At 35.2% G+C, this 21,846-nt stretch overlaps 1 protein-coding gene across 1 annotated transcript in view; it reads left to right on the top strand.

Moving 5' to 3' along the window:
- The first annotated feature begins 9,966 nt into the window (after window positions 1–9,966).
- The window catches only part of LOC149409516 (serologically defined colon cancer antigen 8 homolog), a 39,052-nt gene continuing 27,172 nt past the window's right edge, over window positions 9,967–21,846 (top strand). The window contains exons 1-2 of the mRNA XM_089649443.1: window positions 9,967–10,070; window positions 16,514–16,637. Coding sequence (XP_089505569.1) covers window positions 9,967–10,070; window positions 16,514–16,637 — 228 coding nt within the window. The remainder of the gene's footprint in view (window positions 10,071–16,513; window positions 16,638–21,846) is intronic.

Here is a 21,846-nt window from a genome sequence, read left to right on the forward strand (position 1 = left end):
AAGTTATCACTTACGTCGTCTGTAAGTGGCTTTACCAAAGTTTGATAATGCCGTCAGAAGGTGAAACAGCTGTCACGCGTAATAATAATTACAACTAGCAGAACTTGTTTATAAACACACTGTTTTTATAAATTTTTTAATAAGACTGTTAAAATAAAAAAAATCTCTAAATTGAAATGGAGTTCTACAAACTAAACTTAAAATCAAATAAATTTATTGCGAAGGTTCAAAGTACTGTACTGTAATATTATATTAAATAATTTTTACGTGTTTAATTATTGTTTAAAGTCAGATTAAAGCGATTAAAAAACCCACCTGGCAATTCTTATTCGAGTTTCGTTGTTTTTACGTATTGGCGCGCTTACAAGCATCAGTCGTCTCATTTTTAACCATTAATATTTAGTGTGTAGGAAAGAGAGAAGACGCTTTTCGACACACTTGTCGAAAAACTTGTTGAATGCCGACGGGCATACTCTTCTACAGATTTTATTAAATATTGATATGTAGGTAATATTGATGTGTAAATGAATGACATTGTGAGAATTTTACCAATAAATAATAAATGAAAATGCGGACATGTAGTTTATGTTAATTTTTTTATTGGAGCATTTGTTCGAAGTGACTACCATTATTTTCGATGCAAGCGTGTAGTCTTGTTATATTTTGATTATTTAAGTTTGCAGGATTTGCTTTAATTTCTGCAGCGGCTTCCATCACTCGTTCGAGCAGTTGCTCTCTTGAGGCTATTGGCTTAGCATACACTTTTTCCTTGAGAGCCCCCCACAGGTAGTAATCCAGGGGGGTCAGGTCGGGTGATCTTGGTGGCCAAGCAATGGCCGGACTTCCACGGCCTATCCAACGACCAGGAAACTCGACATCCAAGTAGTTCCGCACGGCAATCGAATAGTGTGGTGGGGCTCCATCGTGCTGGAACCACATTCTCCGTAGTAATTCGAGGTTCACATCTTCCAGAATCTCGCCCAGTTGCACTTGTAAGAACTCCAAATACATCGGTCCATTTAGTCTGGGAGGCAACTCGATTGGACCGAGTATTTGATTTCCCAGGATTCCTGCCCACATGTTGATGGAAAATCTGTCCTGGCTCGACGACTCCCGAACAAGCTTGGGGTTTTGTTCAGCCCAATGGTGCAAGTTGTGCACATTTAGCACTCCTGTTTTAGTGAACTGTGCTTCGTCGGTAAACAATATGTTTTTCATGAAGTCTGCATCTCTTATGACATTATGCAGCATTCTTCTGCAGTACACGACTCTGGAAAAGTGGTCATTCTCCATGAGGCCTTGGCAGCGCCTATAGTGAAAAGGTTTGAGCCCGTGCTTCTTCAGAACTCTCCATACCGCCATGTGTTCCCTGTGTCCTATCATCAGAGCGACCCGACGCACGGACAGCGTGGGGTCTTCGGTAATTAAGTTCAGGATTCTCTCCTCAACTGCCACAGGAACGATGTTGTGTCCTCCGCCGGCGCCTTCAATCCGTCCGATGCCACAGTCACGCAATTGTTGATACATCTGAAACAAAACAACAAATAACAACTGCTTTTATTATTCAGCTCAGTAATAATGTCAAATAAACAATCGCGGGCTTTTTCACTCATTTTATTTTTAAAGAACACTTATTTTAGGCACATATCAGAAAACTTACGTTTTCTCTTCATTTATTTCATTTTTTTATAGTAAAATGTATAACAAAGTGTTTTAAATTATAATTTTCTTAACTAGGTACGGTTGATATCTTGGATTCACAGGGGTGAAATTGAATTCAAGTAATTTAAATAATCCCATGGTGAGAAAGGGAGTGAATTCAATTGCAGTGAATGATGCATTTATTAGAGATTAAAATTAATTAACTTTTTAAAACGCCGTTTAGTGACCACTGAACACAAATCACCTAAAGTACAATTTACATTTTTAAAGTTGGTGGCCCCTTGTTATGTTTTTAATGTTCCCAGTTTAAATTTCAAAAGCGCTTTTTGGCATTATCAATGAATGTAAATAGTTTCAATAAACAATTGATAGGGTACAAACCTGGACAAAGGTAGCATGGTGTGGGACGCGTCTTCCAGGAAACCTCATGCGATACTCCCTTACGGCTGCTCGTGAATTTCCATTGCAAAATCCATAAACAAAAACAATATCTGCTTGCTCGGCAGGTGGATAATTGAGGGGCATATTTCAACAGTAAAAACTTAGATAACAAAACAAAAACGAAACTAGAAACTTGATGACATGCGAACTCCCAAAACAGCACTGACCACTGATACGAGACGGGGTGGCGGGAACCACACGGGACTTGAGACAGAATATGTGTGAAAGAGATGACAGTAGCGCGGCGTTGCCAATTATTTTACCCCTATACTGTGGGCAGTAGCGGAGTGTGGAAATTTTATTTATTTTTTGTTTTTAAAAGAAAAAAAATGTTACCGGACAGCAAAGTGTACATAACATTTTTTACTCCAAATGTGCTAAGGAATAGCTGGTTAAAGTTTGTCGGGTTAGTGCCGATACACCCTGTATATCTTATTGTTAAGTTTATAGTTAAATATAACAATAAATATAGTTTTTTGTAACATTGATCTTTATTATTGAATTCCCATCCTTCCCGTCCTACAATCACACCAGCCAGCAATCCATAAATAAACCACTTACTAGATCGATATCCTCGGCGTTTTGTATGAAAAAAATTGGTCAGAAAAAAGCATAGATATGCCAATATATAGACAGTAAAATTCTCATTCGGAGTCTACTTATTATACTATACACCAATGAAAAACTCTGAAAGTTTATTCCATAGACTTTAAGAGTTTTTCATTGGTCGATATAGTTAGGTAATCATATGAGGTCACAATATTTCAGTTCCAATTTTCGATCAGAGTTATACCCTTCTGCAGCAATCTTCCAGTGGGAGGAGCCATCAGAAAAAGAGAGAGCTGGAGGTAAGGACAAAGAGAATCATAGAGTTTTGACACTTATGTAAGTACTTACACTTATATTTTATATATCAATTCCGGCCATAAAAAATCATTAATCATCTCACGATAGCGCAATCCATTCATCGTAACTGTTGCTCCAGCCTCATTTTCGAAAAAGTAAGGTCCAATGACTCCAAAGGTGTTATTTTGAACAGTCCGCTATTTCAGTAGATGTTACTTTTGAAGCTGTAATTTTTTGACATTTGACAAGTAGAAACTACGTCATTAATAAAAATGGAACGATACACGCTTCAACAACGCATTGAAATTGTTAAAATTCACTTGAGTGAATCAAATGCAAATCATCTTGAGTGATGAGGCCCATTTCCACCTCGGTGGCTTCGTCAACAAGCAAAATTGTCGCATCTGGGGCTCGGAAAACCCAAGAGTTATTGTTGAAAAGCCTCTCTATCCTCAACGTGTGACTGTTTGGTGCGGTTTATGATCCGGCGGAGTCATTGGACCTTACTTTTTAGAAAATGAGGCTAGAGCAACAGTTACGGTGAATGGATTGCGCTATCGAGAGATGATTAATGATTTTTTATGGCCGGAATTGGATGGTATTGATCTGGACAACGTTTACTTTCAACAAGACGGCGCTACGTGCCACACAAGCAACGAAACCATTGATATTTTACGATTGAATATCAAAATAACACATCTTAGACGGCCGGCATAGTCTAGTGGTAACGCATTGGACTGCCATTCCGAAGGTCGCGGGTTCGAACCCGGCGTGCGCAAATAAATTTTATTTGATTAATTTGTGTTATTTCACAATTAATTAATTAAAATAATATATAGTATATTTGCGGCACGTTCCAGAGTGGAAGATACTACCAGTATCGCCCTGGTGTAAGACCACCATTCAGAATTGAAACGTTGCTCCAAATGGCTTTAGCCGTGTTTAGTGACTAGATCTGAATAGCCAGGTACTTCCCCACCTTCCTCTTTCCCTTCCCCACTTACCTTCAGCCTCACAACATCCCCCAATTGGGGATGCCATAGTCTCACTGGCTCCAGACGGGAGCAGTTGGGACTCTTGTGAGGTATTCACTATAAAAAAAAAAAAATCTTATTGGAATACCCTGTACATCAATGTTTAATAATAATAATATATATCTTTATAGAAAGTTTGCACATTACAACAAAAAATGCATATTATGATGTACATTAATTTGTAACTTTTTTTTAAGGTTACAAAATTAACAGAAAATACAAAAATAATACGATGAACGTAAAAAAGAAAATAAAAGTACAGTTAGTTGAGATTTCTCAAATACCGCCTCACTAGGCTAGCCTGTGTTTGAATTGGCAGAATTTGTATGGTTGTGAATTAAGAATCCAGAAAATCTAAAATAAATCGACTTTTCTCCACTTTCTATAAATATAACATGCATTTATTATATATATAAACCTTCCGAAAGAAATTCTCTAAATGATAGTGAAAACCATATCAAAATTCGTTGCGTAGTTTAGAAGAACTAAGCGAACAAACAGACAGCGACTCTCAAACAAAAAATTGAAAAAGAAAACCGGGGTTTTGCTCTAATTGCCACTGAGCTAATTCCATTATATTCCATTCCCCTATTAAATTTGAGAATTTACTCATTAAATTATTACAAAAAATATATACTCGTATATTTACTAAAAGTTTTTTTTTCTAAATTTCTAAAAAAAAAACACATCACTCGAAAATTAATAATAATACTCCAGGGCAAGCAAGTTAAACCATGGCTTGGTCAGTGGTCAATAAATTACCACGTTTTTGATTATTATTTTTTTTAATTATGGTTTCTGATTTGTGACATCGATTCTCGAGATATTTAGAGAGGTTATTCAATTCTTATTTTTACGACTACGGTAACTTGTAACATCGTAACCCCTTGAGAAAGATAGACTACCCCATGATTAGGAAATGCATTCCCGGGAATGCTCTTGCATCCCGGGATTTATAAACTAAATATGGATACAGGATTAACGGCCTCCGTTGCCGGGGGGTAAGGCTCTCGACTAACTAGCTGGAGGGTGCGGGTTCGAATCCTGGCGTGCGCAAGTAAATTTTATTTGATTTTTTTGTTATTTCACAAATTACTTATTTAAAAAATATATGTTTAGTATATTTGCGGCACGTTCCAGAGTGAAAGATACTCTAAGCACACCCTAGAAAAAGGCAACCATTCAGAATTGAACGTTGCTTGAAATGGCTTTGGCCGTGTTTGATGACCAGATCTGAATAGCCAGGTACTTTCCAACCATCCTCTCCCCCATCTCCTTCCTCTTCCCACTACCTACATATCATAAAAACAGCCCTTTTAACATATTTTTCTTGGACAGTTTGTGAATCGCTAAGGATTGAAGATTTTTTGTCTATTTCTTGGCACATAAATGAGCATCCGGTTCAAAACCGGATTTTAGTACATTCTCAATATATCGAAACATGCGTTCATGCACCTGCGTTTGCCTTAATAATATACAACGACGAAATGCGGAAATATTCGGATCTTTATGGACACGTGTTCCGACAATGTTACATGATACATTCGTATTTTATTTATTTAGAATTTACGGGACAAGTACATTTTACATACAAAGTTTTTATTTTATTTTTTTACATATACATAGTGCAGTATTAAATTTTGATGAGAAAAATTAAAGAATTAAATTAAGTTAAAACATAACAAATAAAATAACAGCAAAGAAAGAAGCAATGACAATAGCCTGTTTTGTAGTGACCTCATTAAAATAAGCGGCGTTAAAATGTGTTATTAGTGCATCTTTATACTTTACAAGGGGAATATGAAAAGTATCTGCGATTTTAGCATAAAAGTTCCCAAGTGTGTGCAATCTATTTATAACTGAGTTATATCCTGAGACTGTGGTATAATTGTCACAATAATACATACTAGAGGACCTTGATCTAATGGTAGGTACATGGAATTGAATCAAAAAATATAAGATCAAAATTTTTTCTTCTATCACTTAACTTAAGCAATTTTAATGAATGTAATAAGAAATCATAATCTGTTGTTTCTAAAGGAATTCCAAGCATAAAATTATTAAATTTGCGCTGGACTCTTTCAATGGTATTAATGTGATTATTAAAGACAGGTATTTTACTAAAAGTTTAATGGGAAACTTATCAATTCATTCGTTAAGGGCCTGCAGTCCTTTTTTAACCGGATTACAAATAATTTGAATAGATTATTAATAAATTAACAATATTTTATATCAGTCAGTTTCTCGGCATCTATCTATCTACTTGTATGAAATCCTGAAAAATACCGGGAAAGGAAAATATTCCCAGCTGAAAAATAATCTGTCAATACATTTGAGTGTTGCTTTCACTCCCGTTAAAAAAAGTTGTAAATGTTGTTTTTACAAATATGATGCCACCGGGCAGGAAGACATAGCTAGCAGGGGATTAAACTCGCGACGATCGTGTGCGAACCCGACTCTTTAGACCCTCGGCTGCGAACCGGTTTAATCAGTGCCGACCCTGAGTCAAACAAACGGCGCTTGGCGCCAGTTAAACCTCAAGGGCGCCGTGTTAGGTTATTATCAGCGCCTTGGATCCTTGGCTCTTCGGCATGTCGGAAGTCCTGCACAGGATTCGGGATTCCGAATTCCGGGATTGCATTCCATTCCCGGGATTGCACTGCATTCCCTTCGGCTTATACCTAAATTATGCCAACGTTGAAAGATGTCGGTTGTTAGTTAGAGTCTGTAGGAGTAGAATATTGAGTAAAGCGGGGAGGATGGGTCGACTCGCGGCTGGCACAGAATCGTGTTCCAATCGCGTGTCAGCTGCTATTTACATACCCCATTAGTCTCCCCCATTTACCTACTATCTACTTACTTTGCAGTTCCCTCCGTTAAGCTTTTTATTAGGCCTTGGATTGAACAAACAATAAAGCATTGCTCAAAAAACTTATGTGACCTAAATCTACACCACAAGTCGAAGATCCTTTATACGCCGGATAAGGAAAAACAATGTATATTTCACACGCGCGATGTTTTGTATTCCAACAGTATTATACAGGAGCGTATCAGTGTCATAAAAAAGTGTTAGTTGCTCTCAGAATCACCCTAGCAATAAACCACTATTCAGAATAGAAAGGTTGCTTTAAATGGCTTTAACCGTGTTTGGTGACCTGATGTGAATAGCCAAATACCACCCTCACGATATTGCCAAGCTCCTTTAAGTCATGTTTTTAGGAAAAGGTAGGAGAGGAAGTTCTGCGAAGGAAACAGGTGGGTGACGAACGAACGAATCCATCCCTCCCACTGCGGCGCAAGGTGAGAGAGTCCGGCTTGAGAGGTCTAAAGGTTTTCTCAACGTGTCTCTCGCGATCTGACCCGCTCCCGCTGCCATGACCTAGACAATCCTCACCCCATGAACCGAGGCTGTCACCAAATGTAGCAAACCACTTGGGGATGAATGGTTCCCGGGGCGGCAGTACCCACCCCGTCTCCTAAGTTGTCGTGCGGTATACATGTAAAGATGGTAAGTAACGTAATTCTCGTATCGAATATTTGTCACATGAGAAAGAGTCGCTTCTACGAATTGTTCTTGAAATTGTGCTTGCTCGGCTGTGGAACGATTTGCCGGCCCCCTTCAAGACCCATGTTCACTCTTTCCTCTCCTTCCGGACCCTCCACACAGCATCAGAGATGACATAGGGAAATGCCCTAAGTGAAATTATTTTCCTCAGAGCTGTGTGGAGTTAATGTATAAAAAATGAATTATAGCATTGGGATCTACCACATCTAAGTAGGTTCATAAATAACCTGAAGTAGGTTCATAAATAACCAAAAGGTATTCATAAAGACCATACTGAAAGTACCCATAAGAACGTCCTCGATTAAAAATTTCCATAGTTTTGAAATAAACGCTAAAAATATACTATTAAAACTATTTAAAAATATCGTATCAACATGACATAAAAAACAAGTTCCACAATCGGACAAAGAAACTACATTTATTGTGCAACTTAATTTAATTAGTCGCCTGAAATATCCATAGAAATTGAAAATATCTCCCGAGTAATTGAAATGAACCTGCACCTTCTGATGACCGGTCAGGTGCTCTGGAGTACTGAGCTACGTAACTACTAACTCAACACAAATTAAATAACTTTATTCCGTTTTTTTTTTTTTTTTGTTATTTGTTTTTGGGGTATTATGCCGTGTTGCGCTAACTCCTTCTTTAGCCAACGTTTCGGACAGCATTGCAGTGTCCATCATCAGGGCAGATGTGTTATTGGAATAACAAAAGAAGGAGTTAGCGCAACACGGCATAATACCCCAAAAACAAATAACAAAAATACTTTTGGCCGTGAAAATCTTAAATCATAACTTTATTCCGCCTTATCACAGGACACATTACATGTAGAATGTTTTATATAGTCGCTAAAATAATAAATTTTTTTAAAAGTACCTAACCACAAAGAATGGTATCATATTTTGTACCAAATTTATGTTGTTGGAAATACAATTTATTGTTCACCAGTTCACCCCTGATAAAACCCTTTGCTAATTATAAGACAACCCCCCTAAATCTCCCCACATCTTAATAATCTAATAAACAGTTTTGTTACCACGAATAAAAAGCCGCCATTAGCTAAACATCGTCACGAAAAAGAATCAAGTCAAAAGTGATATGATATTTTATATTCTTATGTCAAAGGAACATTTCAAAAATCCCCGCCATTTTTAAAACTGCACGCCAACTGATTCTACCAGGCACCGGGAAATTGGAAAATTCTGCAGACGTATGTCACTATGCCCCTTTCATTCTAACCCCTTAAATAATAACGAGACGGAAATATAAAAGTGTTTCAATTTTCTAATTTATTGGCTCGGAAAATTTATTCTTATTGGTTTGTGTTTCTCGTCTTGAGGTGGCCATTTTTGTAGCAAGTTATGCTTTGCGAATAATTCCTTTGAAATGTTTAATCATTTATTGTGAGTTTTTGCGTTTTCTTTCAAGCTTTGTGGTATTCTTAGGTTAGAAAGGGCCGACACAGGGTTCGTAGATAAAGAGTTCTTTTCGTTCACCTTTTTTTACTTGAACCGCACAGAAGAACCGAAGTCACATATTTCTGGAACCAGAGGGACTATGCTAACAGGTATGTTGTTAGGCTGAAGTGAGTGGGGAGGATAAGAGATGAGGTAGAGGAAGGTAGGGAAGTACATAGATCTACAAATCTGGTCACCAAACACAGCTAAAGCCTTGTCAAGAAATGATTGGTGGATTTTCACTAGGGCAATAGTTAAGGTAGGGGGTTATCCTTAGGAATAGACATACCATCGCAGACTGTTCTGTAGGCCTTTTTGTTACGTAGTTTAGAAGAACTAAGCGCACAAACAAACAGACGCGGATAGCGACTTTATTTTATACTATTTGTAGATAGTATTTTATACTGATTTATTTTGGGGTATTATGCCGTGTTGCGCTACCTCTTTCTTTAGCCAACCTTTCGGACAGCATTACAGTGTCCATCATCTGGACAAATGTGTCATCTGTAGCGCAACACGGCATAATACCCCCAAAATAAATCAATATAATATCTTATGGCCGTGAAAATCCTAAATCATATTCTATATAGTATTTTAATTAATAAATTGTGAAATAAAAATAAAAATACTTGCGCACGTTGGGATTTGATCCTGCTACCTCCGAATTCGCAGCCAAGGACTCAACCACGGTGGTCGTCTTACGCTGAATAATTACAAATTCAACAAATATTAAAAACAAAACTAACCCTTTTTACTCCACGCTTTAATTTTCCCTCAAAATAGTTTACCGTTGATTCTCAAAGTTGAATCATTACACTTCCTCGCAATGATTTCCTCACGAATGCGAGGTTATAAAAGGGCCCCCCCACGTAGGCGGCATTTCCACGGCAGGAGTTGAGGGGAGATGTTGGGCGGCACCACACTGGACAGATACTTGCTGGATAAACTCGGGAATTCGAAGATGGGATCTACCAGTTACCTTTCCAAACCGAGGATTGGATCCAGATCTGCTTATCATACCAGTGATAAAGAAAATTCTTATAAAAATAAAAAGACAAGACCGAGGTAAGTAATACTTAAATTATTTTATTAAATTTGCGGTGTAGATGGATACTCGTGTATATACATGGTTTTCCAATAAGAGGTGTTATTTTGATATTAAGATCAATGGTTTCGTTGCTTGTGTGGCACGTAGCGCCGTCTTGTTGAAAGTAAACGTTGTCCAGATCAATACCATCCAATTTTGGACATAAAAATCATTAATCATCTCTCGATAGCGCAATCCATTCACCGTAACTGTTGCTCCAGCCTCATTTTCGAAAAAGTAAAGTCCAATGACTCCGCCGGACCATAAACCGCACCAAACATTCACACGTTGAGGATAGAGAGGCTTTTCAACAATAACTCTTGGGTTTTCCGAGCCCCAGATATGACAATTTTGCGTGTTGACGAAGCCACCGAGGTGGAAATGGGCCTCATCACTCAAAATGATTTGCATTTGATTCACTCAAGTGAATTTTAATAATTTTAATGCGTTGTTGAAGCGTGTATCGTTCCATTTTTATTAATGGCGTAGTTTCTACTTGTCAAATGTCAAAAATGACAGCTTGAAAAGTAACATCTACCGAAATAGCGGGCTATTCAAAATAACACCTCTTATTGGAAAATCCTGTATTTATTGATGAAACGCTTTCATTGGATAACTAACACCTCTGCCATAGGTCACTGCAAGTCGTAAGTTACGGCCAGTGATTTATTAGAGATGTCCAGGTCTTGGCGGCGTATGCGTCTGTCCATCAGCTGTGTGGGGCCCGTTGAATGAGACCCTTTCACAATCTCCAGCCGGACTCTCGACTCATCGCCTTGCACCGCAGTGGAAGTGATGAATTCATACGTCAGTCACACTTGGACACACTGACCTCCAGTTTCCTACTCTTCCGTACCTTTTTCACAGCGCCCAGATGACACAGATGGTTCTGTGGGAAATTATTTTCCGTGTGTACTCGTATTATAGAAAAATGTGTTTTTTCGGTACTGGGGGGTAATTACTGAGGCATTCATAATTTTTTAAGCTTTTAATCGGATTTTCATTATTTATTTGGAAGTATTACGATTACACCTTTTAATAAAGACATACCTTCGAAAGTGAAGCATTATTAGTTAGTGGAGTCTTTTTTATCAACATTTGAACCGTTTGAACAATGAACAGTCATTAATATTCAATTGAGATTTTCATGTAGTTTACAACTGCTGTCCAATTATGTAACCGAGACCAAATTAAGTTTTTAAACAAATTATAGATTTAATGTACATACTTTCATAGGGTTTATGATCGCAGAAACAGTGAAAGATACGTTAGAAATTTCATTAAAACAATGTGCGCCTCGTCAAATTCACTCTCTAGTTTGAAGGCGTTATAATTTCTGTAAGTGTTATTTTTGTAAAGCATGAATATTAGCTAAATACGCTTTATGTTTAATTGAATATACTCAATGAGTTATAATAAACTTGTTTATCAATACTTTTCCATTCGAAAACCAAACAGTATTACTTATTGGGCGGGCAATAATAGGGGGTAAAAATACCGTCATACACGTGACATTAAAAAATCTAATGAATTAGATTTTATCATACGATATATTGGACATATTTATTAACATTTTTTATTATTATTACCTAGTAAAAGTGAAATAATTCTGACATGAAAATGTCAGGTAGTCATATTTCCCGCCTGAATAATAAAATGTTGCTAGAAAATAAATGTTTCATATTGTTCGCAATAATTATTCCACTTTTCCAAGTACAAGGTAATAAATGAAAACCCTACATCCATATAACTTCAGTTTGGGTTATTTTAATAGTTATGTCTTTCAATCATCTTTTATGATTTATCGATAATTTCGCATGGAAGTATTATTTTAGTACAAATCGATAACGTAATACCGCGCCTGGCAACACTAACATTACGGCGTTGCTATGGCGATCGTTTTCAAACAAGAAACTTTTAAAATCGCCGAAATGTCACAACCCCTCGTCTGACAATAAATGGACAAAACTTTAATAAAAACAATTAAAATGTGAATAAAAAATCAGTTCATTTAGTAAACAGCGTCTGGTACGTACATTAAATGTTATTTATTTCTTAAAACATCATTTTTACAAGTTTTGCATAACTTTTCATATTTTTTTCTTTCTTTCCGTGAATAAGTTTAGCAATACCATGAGTTTAAAGTTTTTCTTACTTATTGGGGGTACAAACCTTTATTTTGAATTATTAAGATAACGAATGTGCTTTTAGGTAGTTCCTCTCACTATGAAGTTTAGTGCAATAGCAAAACTACACTGTTTTCGTGTGTTTTTAGTAGTTTTTAAATCGAAAGGGAGATAAACTTCTACCCCAAATTGAATTATTAAATCAAATTAATCCTGCAGTAATGGGTTGTATACACGGAGTAAATACTAAAACACAAGAAAAAGAAATACTAAAACACAAGAAAAAGAAATACTAAAACACAAGAAAAAGAAATACTAAAACACAAGAAAATATACATGGTTGTATATTTTTGTTGTTTGTTTTTGGGGTGTTATGCCGTGTTGCGCTCTTGATGGACACTGCAACGCTGTCCGAAACGTCGGCTAAAGAAGGAGTTAGCGCAACACGGCATAACACCCCAAAAACAAACAACAAAAATGCTTTTGGCCGTGAAAATCTAAAAACTTACATGGTTGTATATTTTCTTCATTAATTTATAATCATGTCAATAAAACATTTATCACCAAAATAGAAAATTTTTTGGTAAAGTTTCGGTAAACTTGTCGAATTCCACTGCATGCAAAAGGTATTTTAAAAAACAACACTTGATTTTAACATAAATATCAAATAGGGACAAGTATTTAAACTAGGGGTTTTAAGTTGCACTTGCACAAAATAGGTTTTTTATGGTTTAGTTTGAGTTATTTTAATAATTTATGCGTATTTCCTAACCTTAAAACTTAACTTCGAGAAAAAATGGAATTTTAATGCATCTTTTACCATCTCCCACCACATAAATATTTATTTCTTAGTAGTGATTATGTTTAAATCGAGAGCTATTTATTTATTGTGTGTGTACTAGCTGTACCCCGCCACGCGTTGCTTTGGCTCAGTCTGTTTGTGCACATAGATACACAATAGCGCATGTTGCTTTTACGTCCAACAGATGGCGCTGTTTAAAAAACCATGTTTTTACCTGTCACAGGTGACATCTATATAATATAGGTATATAAAAACACACACGTATTCGAATGCAACGTTATGTCAAAATCTCAAAGCAATCAGTGAAGAACTTTTTATGTAAATTTTTTTCTACAATTACTAGTACAAGAAACAGATATTTAATTGCGCAAAATAGGTTTTTTTTTTTTTTTTTTTATAGTGAATACCTCACAAGAGTCCCAACTGCTCCCGTCTGGAGCCAGTGAGACTATGGCATCCCAATTGGGGGATGTTGTGAGGCTGAAGGTAAGTGGGGAAGGGAAAGAGGAAGGTGGGGAAGTACCTGGCTATTCAGATCTAGTCACTAAACACGGCTAAAGCCATTTGGAGCAACGTTTCAATTCTGAATGGTGGTCTTACACCAGGGCGATACTGGTAGTATCTTCCACTCTGGAACGTGCCGCAAATATACTATATATTATTTTAATTAATTAATTGTGAAATAACACAAATTAATCAAATAAAATTTATTTGCGCACGCCGGGTTCGAACCCGCGACCTTCGGAATGGCAGTCCAATGCGTTACCACTGGACTATGCCGGCCGGTTATTATCATTATTATAATACAATGATATGCAATGATATGTGTAGTTATGTTCGGTATTATTTTTATTAATAAATAACTACGAAATTTGGCTGAAGATGTTTTTAATAATACATATGAAAACAATAAATAAACGTGGAAAATACAACAAAATGATTTACGAAAGGAAGGTTCGAGAATGTCCTGAAGCGCGTCACGCAGGCAAAATAATTCGAACTCGATGTCGCGGTTGCTGGTACGTTGTCGCTTATCTAGATGGAAAATAAAACATTCTCGAACATTCCAGTTGCTACAGAAACAAATATTAAGAAAATAAAAGAAAATCCAAGAAGCTTGTTTGGAAACTTCTAGAATAACGTTCGAGTCAAGTAGTGGCGTACCACTACATATGTAGAAACAATAATAATAATATTTAAAAAAAACAACAACATTAGTAATATAAAAAAAACAATAATAATAACATAAAAAACAACAATAATAATATTAAAAACAACAACAACAATAATAATAAAAAACAATAACAATATAAAAAAGAACAACAACAATAATAATATAAAAAACAAAATTAATATAACGGATTTGGTGTTGATAGGCAAATCCGGAAGAATTAGGTTCTCAGTTGGGTTAATTAAGTAATTTATACATATGTACATTGAAACAAAACTTTCGAATTTATCATTCCATTCTAAAAAAGTCCAAAATGGCGGCAAAAGTATAGTTTTACGAGGAAAATTTTGAACTCTGACCAAATAAAAATGGAATAATAACTGAATTACAACTGGACAGCCTGCGTGGTTGAAGGGTAACGCTCTCGACTAGCAAGCTGGAGGTTGCAGGTTCAAATCCCGGCGTGTGCGAGCAAATTTTTTATTTTTTTAATTAATTTATTTTATTTCACAAATTATTCATTTAAAATAATAAATAGTATATTTACGGCACGTTCCAGAGTGGAAGATACTCTCAGTATCGGCCTTGTGTAAGACCATCATTCTGAATTCAAACCATTGCTTGAAATGGCTTTGGCTATGTTTGGTGACCAGATCTGAATAGCTAGGTTCGTACCCACCTTCCTCTTTCCCATCTCCTTCCCCTCCCTTTAGCCTCACAACATATCCCAATTGGGGGGGATGCCATAGTCTCACTGGCCCATACGGTTGGGAGCAGTTGGGACTCTTGTGCGGTTTACAAAAAAAAAAAATTATAAAAAAAATACATCTTTTACCATCGCTCCCTACAAAAAAATGTATTACTTGTAGTAATTTAATTGAATGGAAGTGGAAGTTATAATTTCCATAATCTGTGTAAATATTTACCCAAGAAAAAACTATTTATGTTGGAGAAAATGGAAAAACATCTGTAAATTAGGTTCTTAGTTTGGGTTATTTAAATAAATTTTGCATATTTATATTGAAGCGGAATCTTTCGCTAAATGTCACTTCATTCATGTATAATCCAACATGACTGCAATACCTCTTTTGAGACGAGAAATTTTGAACTTTGAAAAAATTGAACTTTTACCATCTGACGTAATAGTTGTTTCTTGTAATTAAGATGAATAAATGTGTTATTTAACTGTTCAGATGCCATCCTCTCGCGACCTAGTACTCCTTACTGTGCCAAGGGTAAAATGCCAACAGACCCCCTTATGCCGGCTGACACTATTTTCTTAATAACTTACTTACTTAACCTTTCCCTTACTGTGCTAAAAAAATCCACACGTTCCGGTGCTGTGTAGTCAATACACATCTCAAAATAAGCGATTTGATATTGGAAAAATATGAATATAGATAGCTTATCGTTTATGTTTATTATGTTTTATATCAAATGAGATAATAATTGTAATTTAATTGCTGAAAACATGAAAAAACCATCGGCAGATGCTAAAAAAACATGCAAGAAATCCATATCTAACGACGGCCCGCGACCGACTGGCTGGCGCGCTGGACGCACACACACAGCTATGTGGTTGTAGGTATCGATGGCCTAAATACAGCGAATTCATGGACATCTTCATTGGGACATCAATAGCGAATCATATCCTCGCACACTCTTCGCGTAGCAGTATCACACGGTTGATTGTATTGGTGTATTTTTATCGATTTTTAACAAAAATCTCTGATTATCAATTGAATTTGAAAACTATGTAAAATATTATTTTTTTAATTCAGTGCATAAATGTATAACGGAGGAATACCTAAAATCTGAACCCAGAATTTATTATATTTAGTTATTAAAGTTATTCAAAGCAATGTGTAGTAAATACACACCACAGATGAGGAAAGGTTAAAAAAAGAAAAGTCAAGTCGGAAACAAATCTCATATCTGAGAGTTTAAATCATTTTATGTAATTCTTTCATCATGTGGTTGTAATTTATAGTTTCTATTGATAGACCGAATTTATAGTTAACTAAAGGGACCAGCTAGAAGAATTATATTCAACTTGACTTTGAACTGAACAAGTAAAGGGAGCAGCTAGAAGAATTATATTCGACTTGACTTTGAACTAAACAAGAATACAAGATTTTCAATGTTAATATTTAAACAATATCAAAACAAAACAGACACACAAAATTTTTCATTCAAAACCAGAATGAAGTACTTGTAACTATTCGGCATGAAGTCAGAAGCCGTCGATTTAGAGATGCCAACCGAACGGTGTTTTAATATGATATATTTTTTAAGCCATTATATATTGTAATATTGTTTTAGGAAAAGCATCCCCAAGATGTCGGAGTATGGAATAAAGAAGCGCCTGCCTGACTATACGGAACTGGCTTACAAGGAGGCCGTCTCCAGACTGCGTTACTTCCTCTCCGAGACCTACGCACCCAGTGTAAGTTACTTTATCAATACTTATCACCCTGGTGAAGAACCGCCAATCAGAATCGAAATACAGCAAAAGAGTCTCAAATGCTCCCAACCGTCTGGAGCCAGTGAAACTATGATTTATTTATTATTTATTTAGTTATTTGTTTATTTGCAAAAACAGTATAAACCAGAACATTGCAATATCGATAATTAAAATTTACAAAAAAGTGAATAACAAATACATTTACAAGTGGGACAAAGAAAAAAGTTTCAAATTTAGGTTTACAATGTTAAGTCTTGAATAATAATATTTCACGTTTAAATACGTTGTAGGACATGTGGAAAATATCCACATTTCCTGCGAGGCAGTTAATTAACCTGGTGATTCTTCCCAAGGGCTTCACCATTGGTAAGTTAGTTAATGATGGCTAATATGTTTTGAGGCTGAAGGTAGTGGGGAGAGGAAGGTGGGGTACCTGGCTATTCAGATCTGGTCACCAAACACGCCGAAAGCCATTTCAAGCAATGTTTCAATTCTGAATGGTGATCTTACACCAGGGCGATACTGAGAGTATCTTATAGTATCTATCTGAGAGTATCTCTGGAACGTGCCGCAAGTATACTATATATTATTTTAAATGAATAAATTTCGAAATAACACAAATTAATCAAATAAAATTTACTTGACACAAATTAATCAAATAAAATTTACTTGCACACGCCGGGATTTGAACCCACTACCTTCGGCATGCTAGTCGAGAGCCTTTCCCCTCGACCATGTAGGCCGTTGAAATGCTTAAATTAATAAATGATTAGATTATTTATATAGCTCCATCATCATGGAAAATCATCTCAAGGGAATTACGCAGCTTAATTTATATAACTCAGACTTATAACTAATAACTTACAGCTAAGATTTATAACTAGTTACTTACAACCTAAGCTTATATCTAGCAACTAAGTACTGAAACTTACAACCAATAACACAAAGGTAAGATTTATTATAAGTGGCTAACAACTAAGATTTGGAACTAGTGACTTATACTTAAGTACGCAATTAAGCACTAAGAATTATAACTAATAACTCACAGAAAAGATTTATTATTTGTGACTTGCAACTAAGATTTATAGCTAGTGACTTACAACTTAGAACTATACTCAGCAACTAAGTGCTGAGACTTATAACAATCACCTCACAGAAGATTTATTATTATTGACGTGCAAGTAAGATTTATAACTAGTGACTTAAAACTATGACATATAGCCGGCGACTAAGTACTGAGATTTATAGCCTACACGTCACAGATAAGATTTATTATTATTGACTTGCAACTAAGATTTATAACTAGTGACTTACAACTAAGATTTATGGCCAGCAACTAAGTACTGAGATTTGTAACCAACACCTCACAGATAAGATTTATTATTAGTGATTTGCAACTAAGATTTATAACTAGTGACTTAAAACCAAGGCAACTAATTACTGAGACTTATAACCAACACCTTACAGATAAGATTTATTATTAGTAACTTGCAACTAAGATTTATAACTAGTGACTTACAACTAGGACTTATTGTTAGCAATTAAGTGTGGAGATAAGCATACAAGCATCATGTTCCCAATATAACAATGGAAGTAGGAATTTTTCAAAAACTGTCAAATTATTCACTGACCCAGGAATGCTTATCTTTATTTATTTAAAAAAAAAATTAAACAAATGATCCTTGTGGTTCTTTGGAAGATATTTAAAAAATAATGATTTTGGAACTTTAAGTTACAAGACTTTTCTATAAATTTCTCGCTAAATATAAAAAAAAAAACAGTATCAAAGCATTGAAACATTCCATCTCTACATGTTTTTCTCATAAATTCAATCGTTTTCATGTTAACTCGCAATGAAAATGAGTTTATTGTAAGTTAAGATCGCATGCTGTTAATAAATCAATAGAATCCTTAGTAACGGCTAAAGTCTGACTTATTTACTTTTGAAACTTATGTTATAATCATTAACGCTGAGCACCTATTAGGGTTGCATGTCTGGGAGGAGTTGAGCTATGACTACAACTAGCTGTTTAGGTAGTTCAAATATATAACATTTGTGTAGATTATAGATTATACATTATCATTTTATAGATATCTAGAGAATATACATAGATTTACCATTCAACTATAGTTGCTACACATTTAGATTATTGCTCTACTATGTTATATTTGAATAATATCATTATACAGAATAGAGCTATGAGATGTATACTGGGAAAAGGCAAATAAGCAAGCATTAATCAAATGATAGAGCAGCTAAATTGGATTCCAACACAGAGATAAGAATATATAGACAAGAAATTAAAGGTGAGGGGTAAAATCAACAGGGGTAAAATCAACAGCTGACTGTGATTCGTCAATAAATCAATCTGACAGTATATAGGCATCTCGCATTATAATATCACCATTTAGTTCTTAAAAGTAAAATCTGCTTTTGAATGAATAGACATTTTTACATGGGAGCGAAAATTACTCGCCACGTTATGAACAAATTTGCGAAGTCCAAATTCGGCAAAAAAAATTTCTTCTATTTTCAGAGTCGAATATTTTGTTTACGTATTTAGTTAAGACACTTTTATAAGTGTTCATAATTTACTTCCCAGTAACAACGATGCGCACACTTGAGAATCGCTACATTCGACCAGATGTATCTCGATGTGATAGTATATGTTTCTACAACTGATTCATATTATACGATGTGAATAAGCTTAAAATGATGCTTACATATGGAATGTAATACGACAATTGGGTTTATTCTCTTTTTCACATCTATTTTTACAAGTTTCCATATCACAAGCCACTATATTGCCGTGTTATTTCATAAAATGCCTCGACCATAGCTCGACGCTAGTTCGAACAAGAATGATGACGTCACATTCTCAAGATTCACGGGAAGCCATACGTGAGCCCAGCCGGCTCCAATGGAACCGGTATGGGGAGTGGGGAATAATACGCTTTTAATCACTTAGGGCAGGTCTACAAATATTCATATGTCTATGGATTCCAATAAAAAAGAGACTGTTATTTAATGTGTTAATTTTTGTGCATAAAGTCAGGAACAACCAAATGCCAAAATATTTTAAGGATGAAATTGTTTTTAATAGAGATGTTCATAATTACGAAACCAGAAACGTAAATAGAATTAGATTGTCACATATGAAGAAATTTAATCACAGAACTGCCTAATGTACAAAGGACTAAAGATGTATGATGAAATGCCTGAAAGTCTGCAGAAAGAAATCACCTACCTACTACTGAACTGACGTTTGTCTATCATCTCCTAGTTTACTGAATATAAAAGTATTAAAATTTCAAGTACTAACAAGTGTAAAGTGCTAAACTCACTAAAACGACGATCGCGCTTCGCCTGTGGTTTGAGTTTTTTCAAAATAAAGTGTCTTTCCGGCATTATCTGCCATAAAAAAAAACATACATTCAGTTACTTATCAAGAGAATAAACAAACTTATGGTTCTCTCAATCACAAGGAAACCAACAACAAATATTAGTGAAAAAGTGAATACATCACATAAGTGAAACTTTGTGCTTAATTCTATTTCTAAAGAATATCACCTTCCGGCATTATCTGCATTTAAAAATATACATTCAGTGAAAAAACAGAGTGATTGTTCAATCTTATAATTCTACAAAAAACAATTTAACTCATATCAGTGAAGTACCTAGTGGACATACCATTTCAGTTGAACACATAATTCAAAAAAGAGTGCTCAAATCGATAAAATAATAAAAATAACAAACATTTAAATTTCGAAGCGTATCAAAGCGTCATTGTTTTTGTCAACACGCAAAGTACCTAGGTATATACTTATTTCCAGGCTGACCGACAAGTTAGCCATATTGCCTACTTGCCAGGTGACAGGCGCAAAATTTCTAAATCTAAGTGTGATTACAGTGCATTACTCCACAATCTATTGGAATTATTTAATTGTGTCATTACAAACATCATGTCAGCAACAAGATCCGCCATTGAACTTCAAAAAATCATGGACTCGCTCACCGAATACATTGATCGTAAACTGGGTGAGTTGAAATCACAATTGTTTACAAAATTAGAGACGGAATTAACCGATCTAAAAAAATCAACTCAATTTGTGAGCGATAGATATGATGACATAAATGAAAAATTAAATAAAATTCTCGACCTTCCGAAACAACACCAAAAAATAATGGAAGATTTGGAAAACAAAGAAAAAAGAATAGTTGCTCTTGAAACGAAAATATCTGAATCTGAACAAAGGGAATTAAAAACTTGTGTAGAAGTCAACGGATTCAGAGTATCGCCGAACGAGCCACCACAAGAAATAGCCAACAGAATTAGCTCAGCCTTTGGAATTAATTTAGAAACAGTGGACCAATACAAATATATAAAACCTACTGAAATAAAACCACCACGTCTAATATTTACCTTCAAAGATGACACAAAAAAAATAACCATGATGAATGCCAGAAAAAATAACAATGTCTCCCTTCTTTTAGCAGATGTCAATAAAAAGGTTTACGTAATTGAAGCCCTGACGCCATACTACAAAAATCTTCTATGGAACACTAAAATAAGGGCAAAAGAAAAAAAATTCAAATTCATTTGGTTTAAAAATGGAAAATTACTCGCACGAAAATCCGAAGACTCTCCAATTTTTGAAATAAAAAATCATTACGACCTCGAAAATAAAATAATGTAAACAAACAATAAATTCCATAACCATCTATAATATATTGAACACTTATACCAAAAATGGATCCATTAACGGAGATTGAATTCGATTACCCTTCTCCCGAAACCATCACAACTTCAACAATACGAGAAATTAATGACTACATACAAAACAAAAAAACAAAAACATTAAAAATACTCCACCAGAATATTAGAAGCATCAACAAAAATTTCGTAGAGTTGACAGTGATGCTAGAGCAACTTGATGAGGAAATCGACATTATCATACTCACAGAATGTCGTATAAAAAAAGAAACATATTCACCAAAACATCTGGACAAATATAAGGTATATAACTCCACGCAACATAAAAGTCAGAATGACGGAGTGATAATTTATCTTAAAAATGAGATCCAAGGAATTGTAAAGGAAATTCAACTCAGAGACGCAAACTGTCTACTGATAAACATTAATAATGACATCTCAATATTCGGGATATACAGATCACCGTCAACAAGAGA

The sequence above is a fragment of the Hesperophylax consimilis genome, chromosome 30 (genome assembly GCF_061612785.1).
Source record: "Hesperophylax consimilis isolate HC1 chromosome 30, BYU_Hcon_1.0, whole genome shotgun sequence".
Taxonomy (NCBI): domain Eukaryota; kingdom Metazoa; phylum Arthropoda; class Insecta; order Trichoptera; family Limnephilidae; genus Hesperophylax; species Hesperophylax consimilis.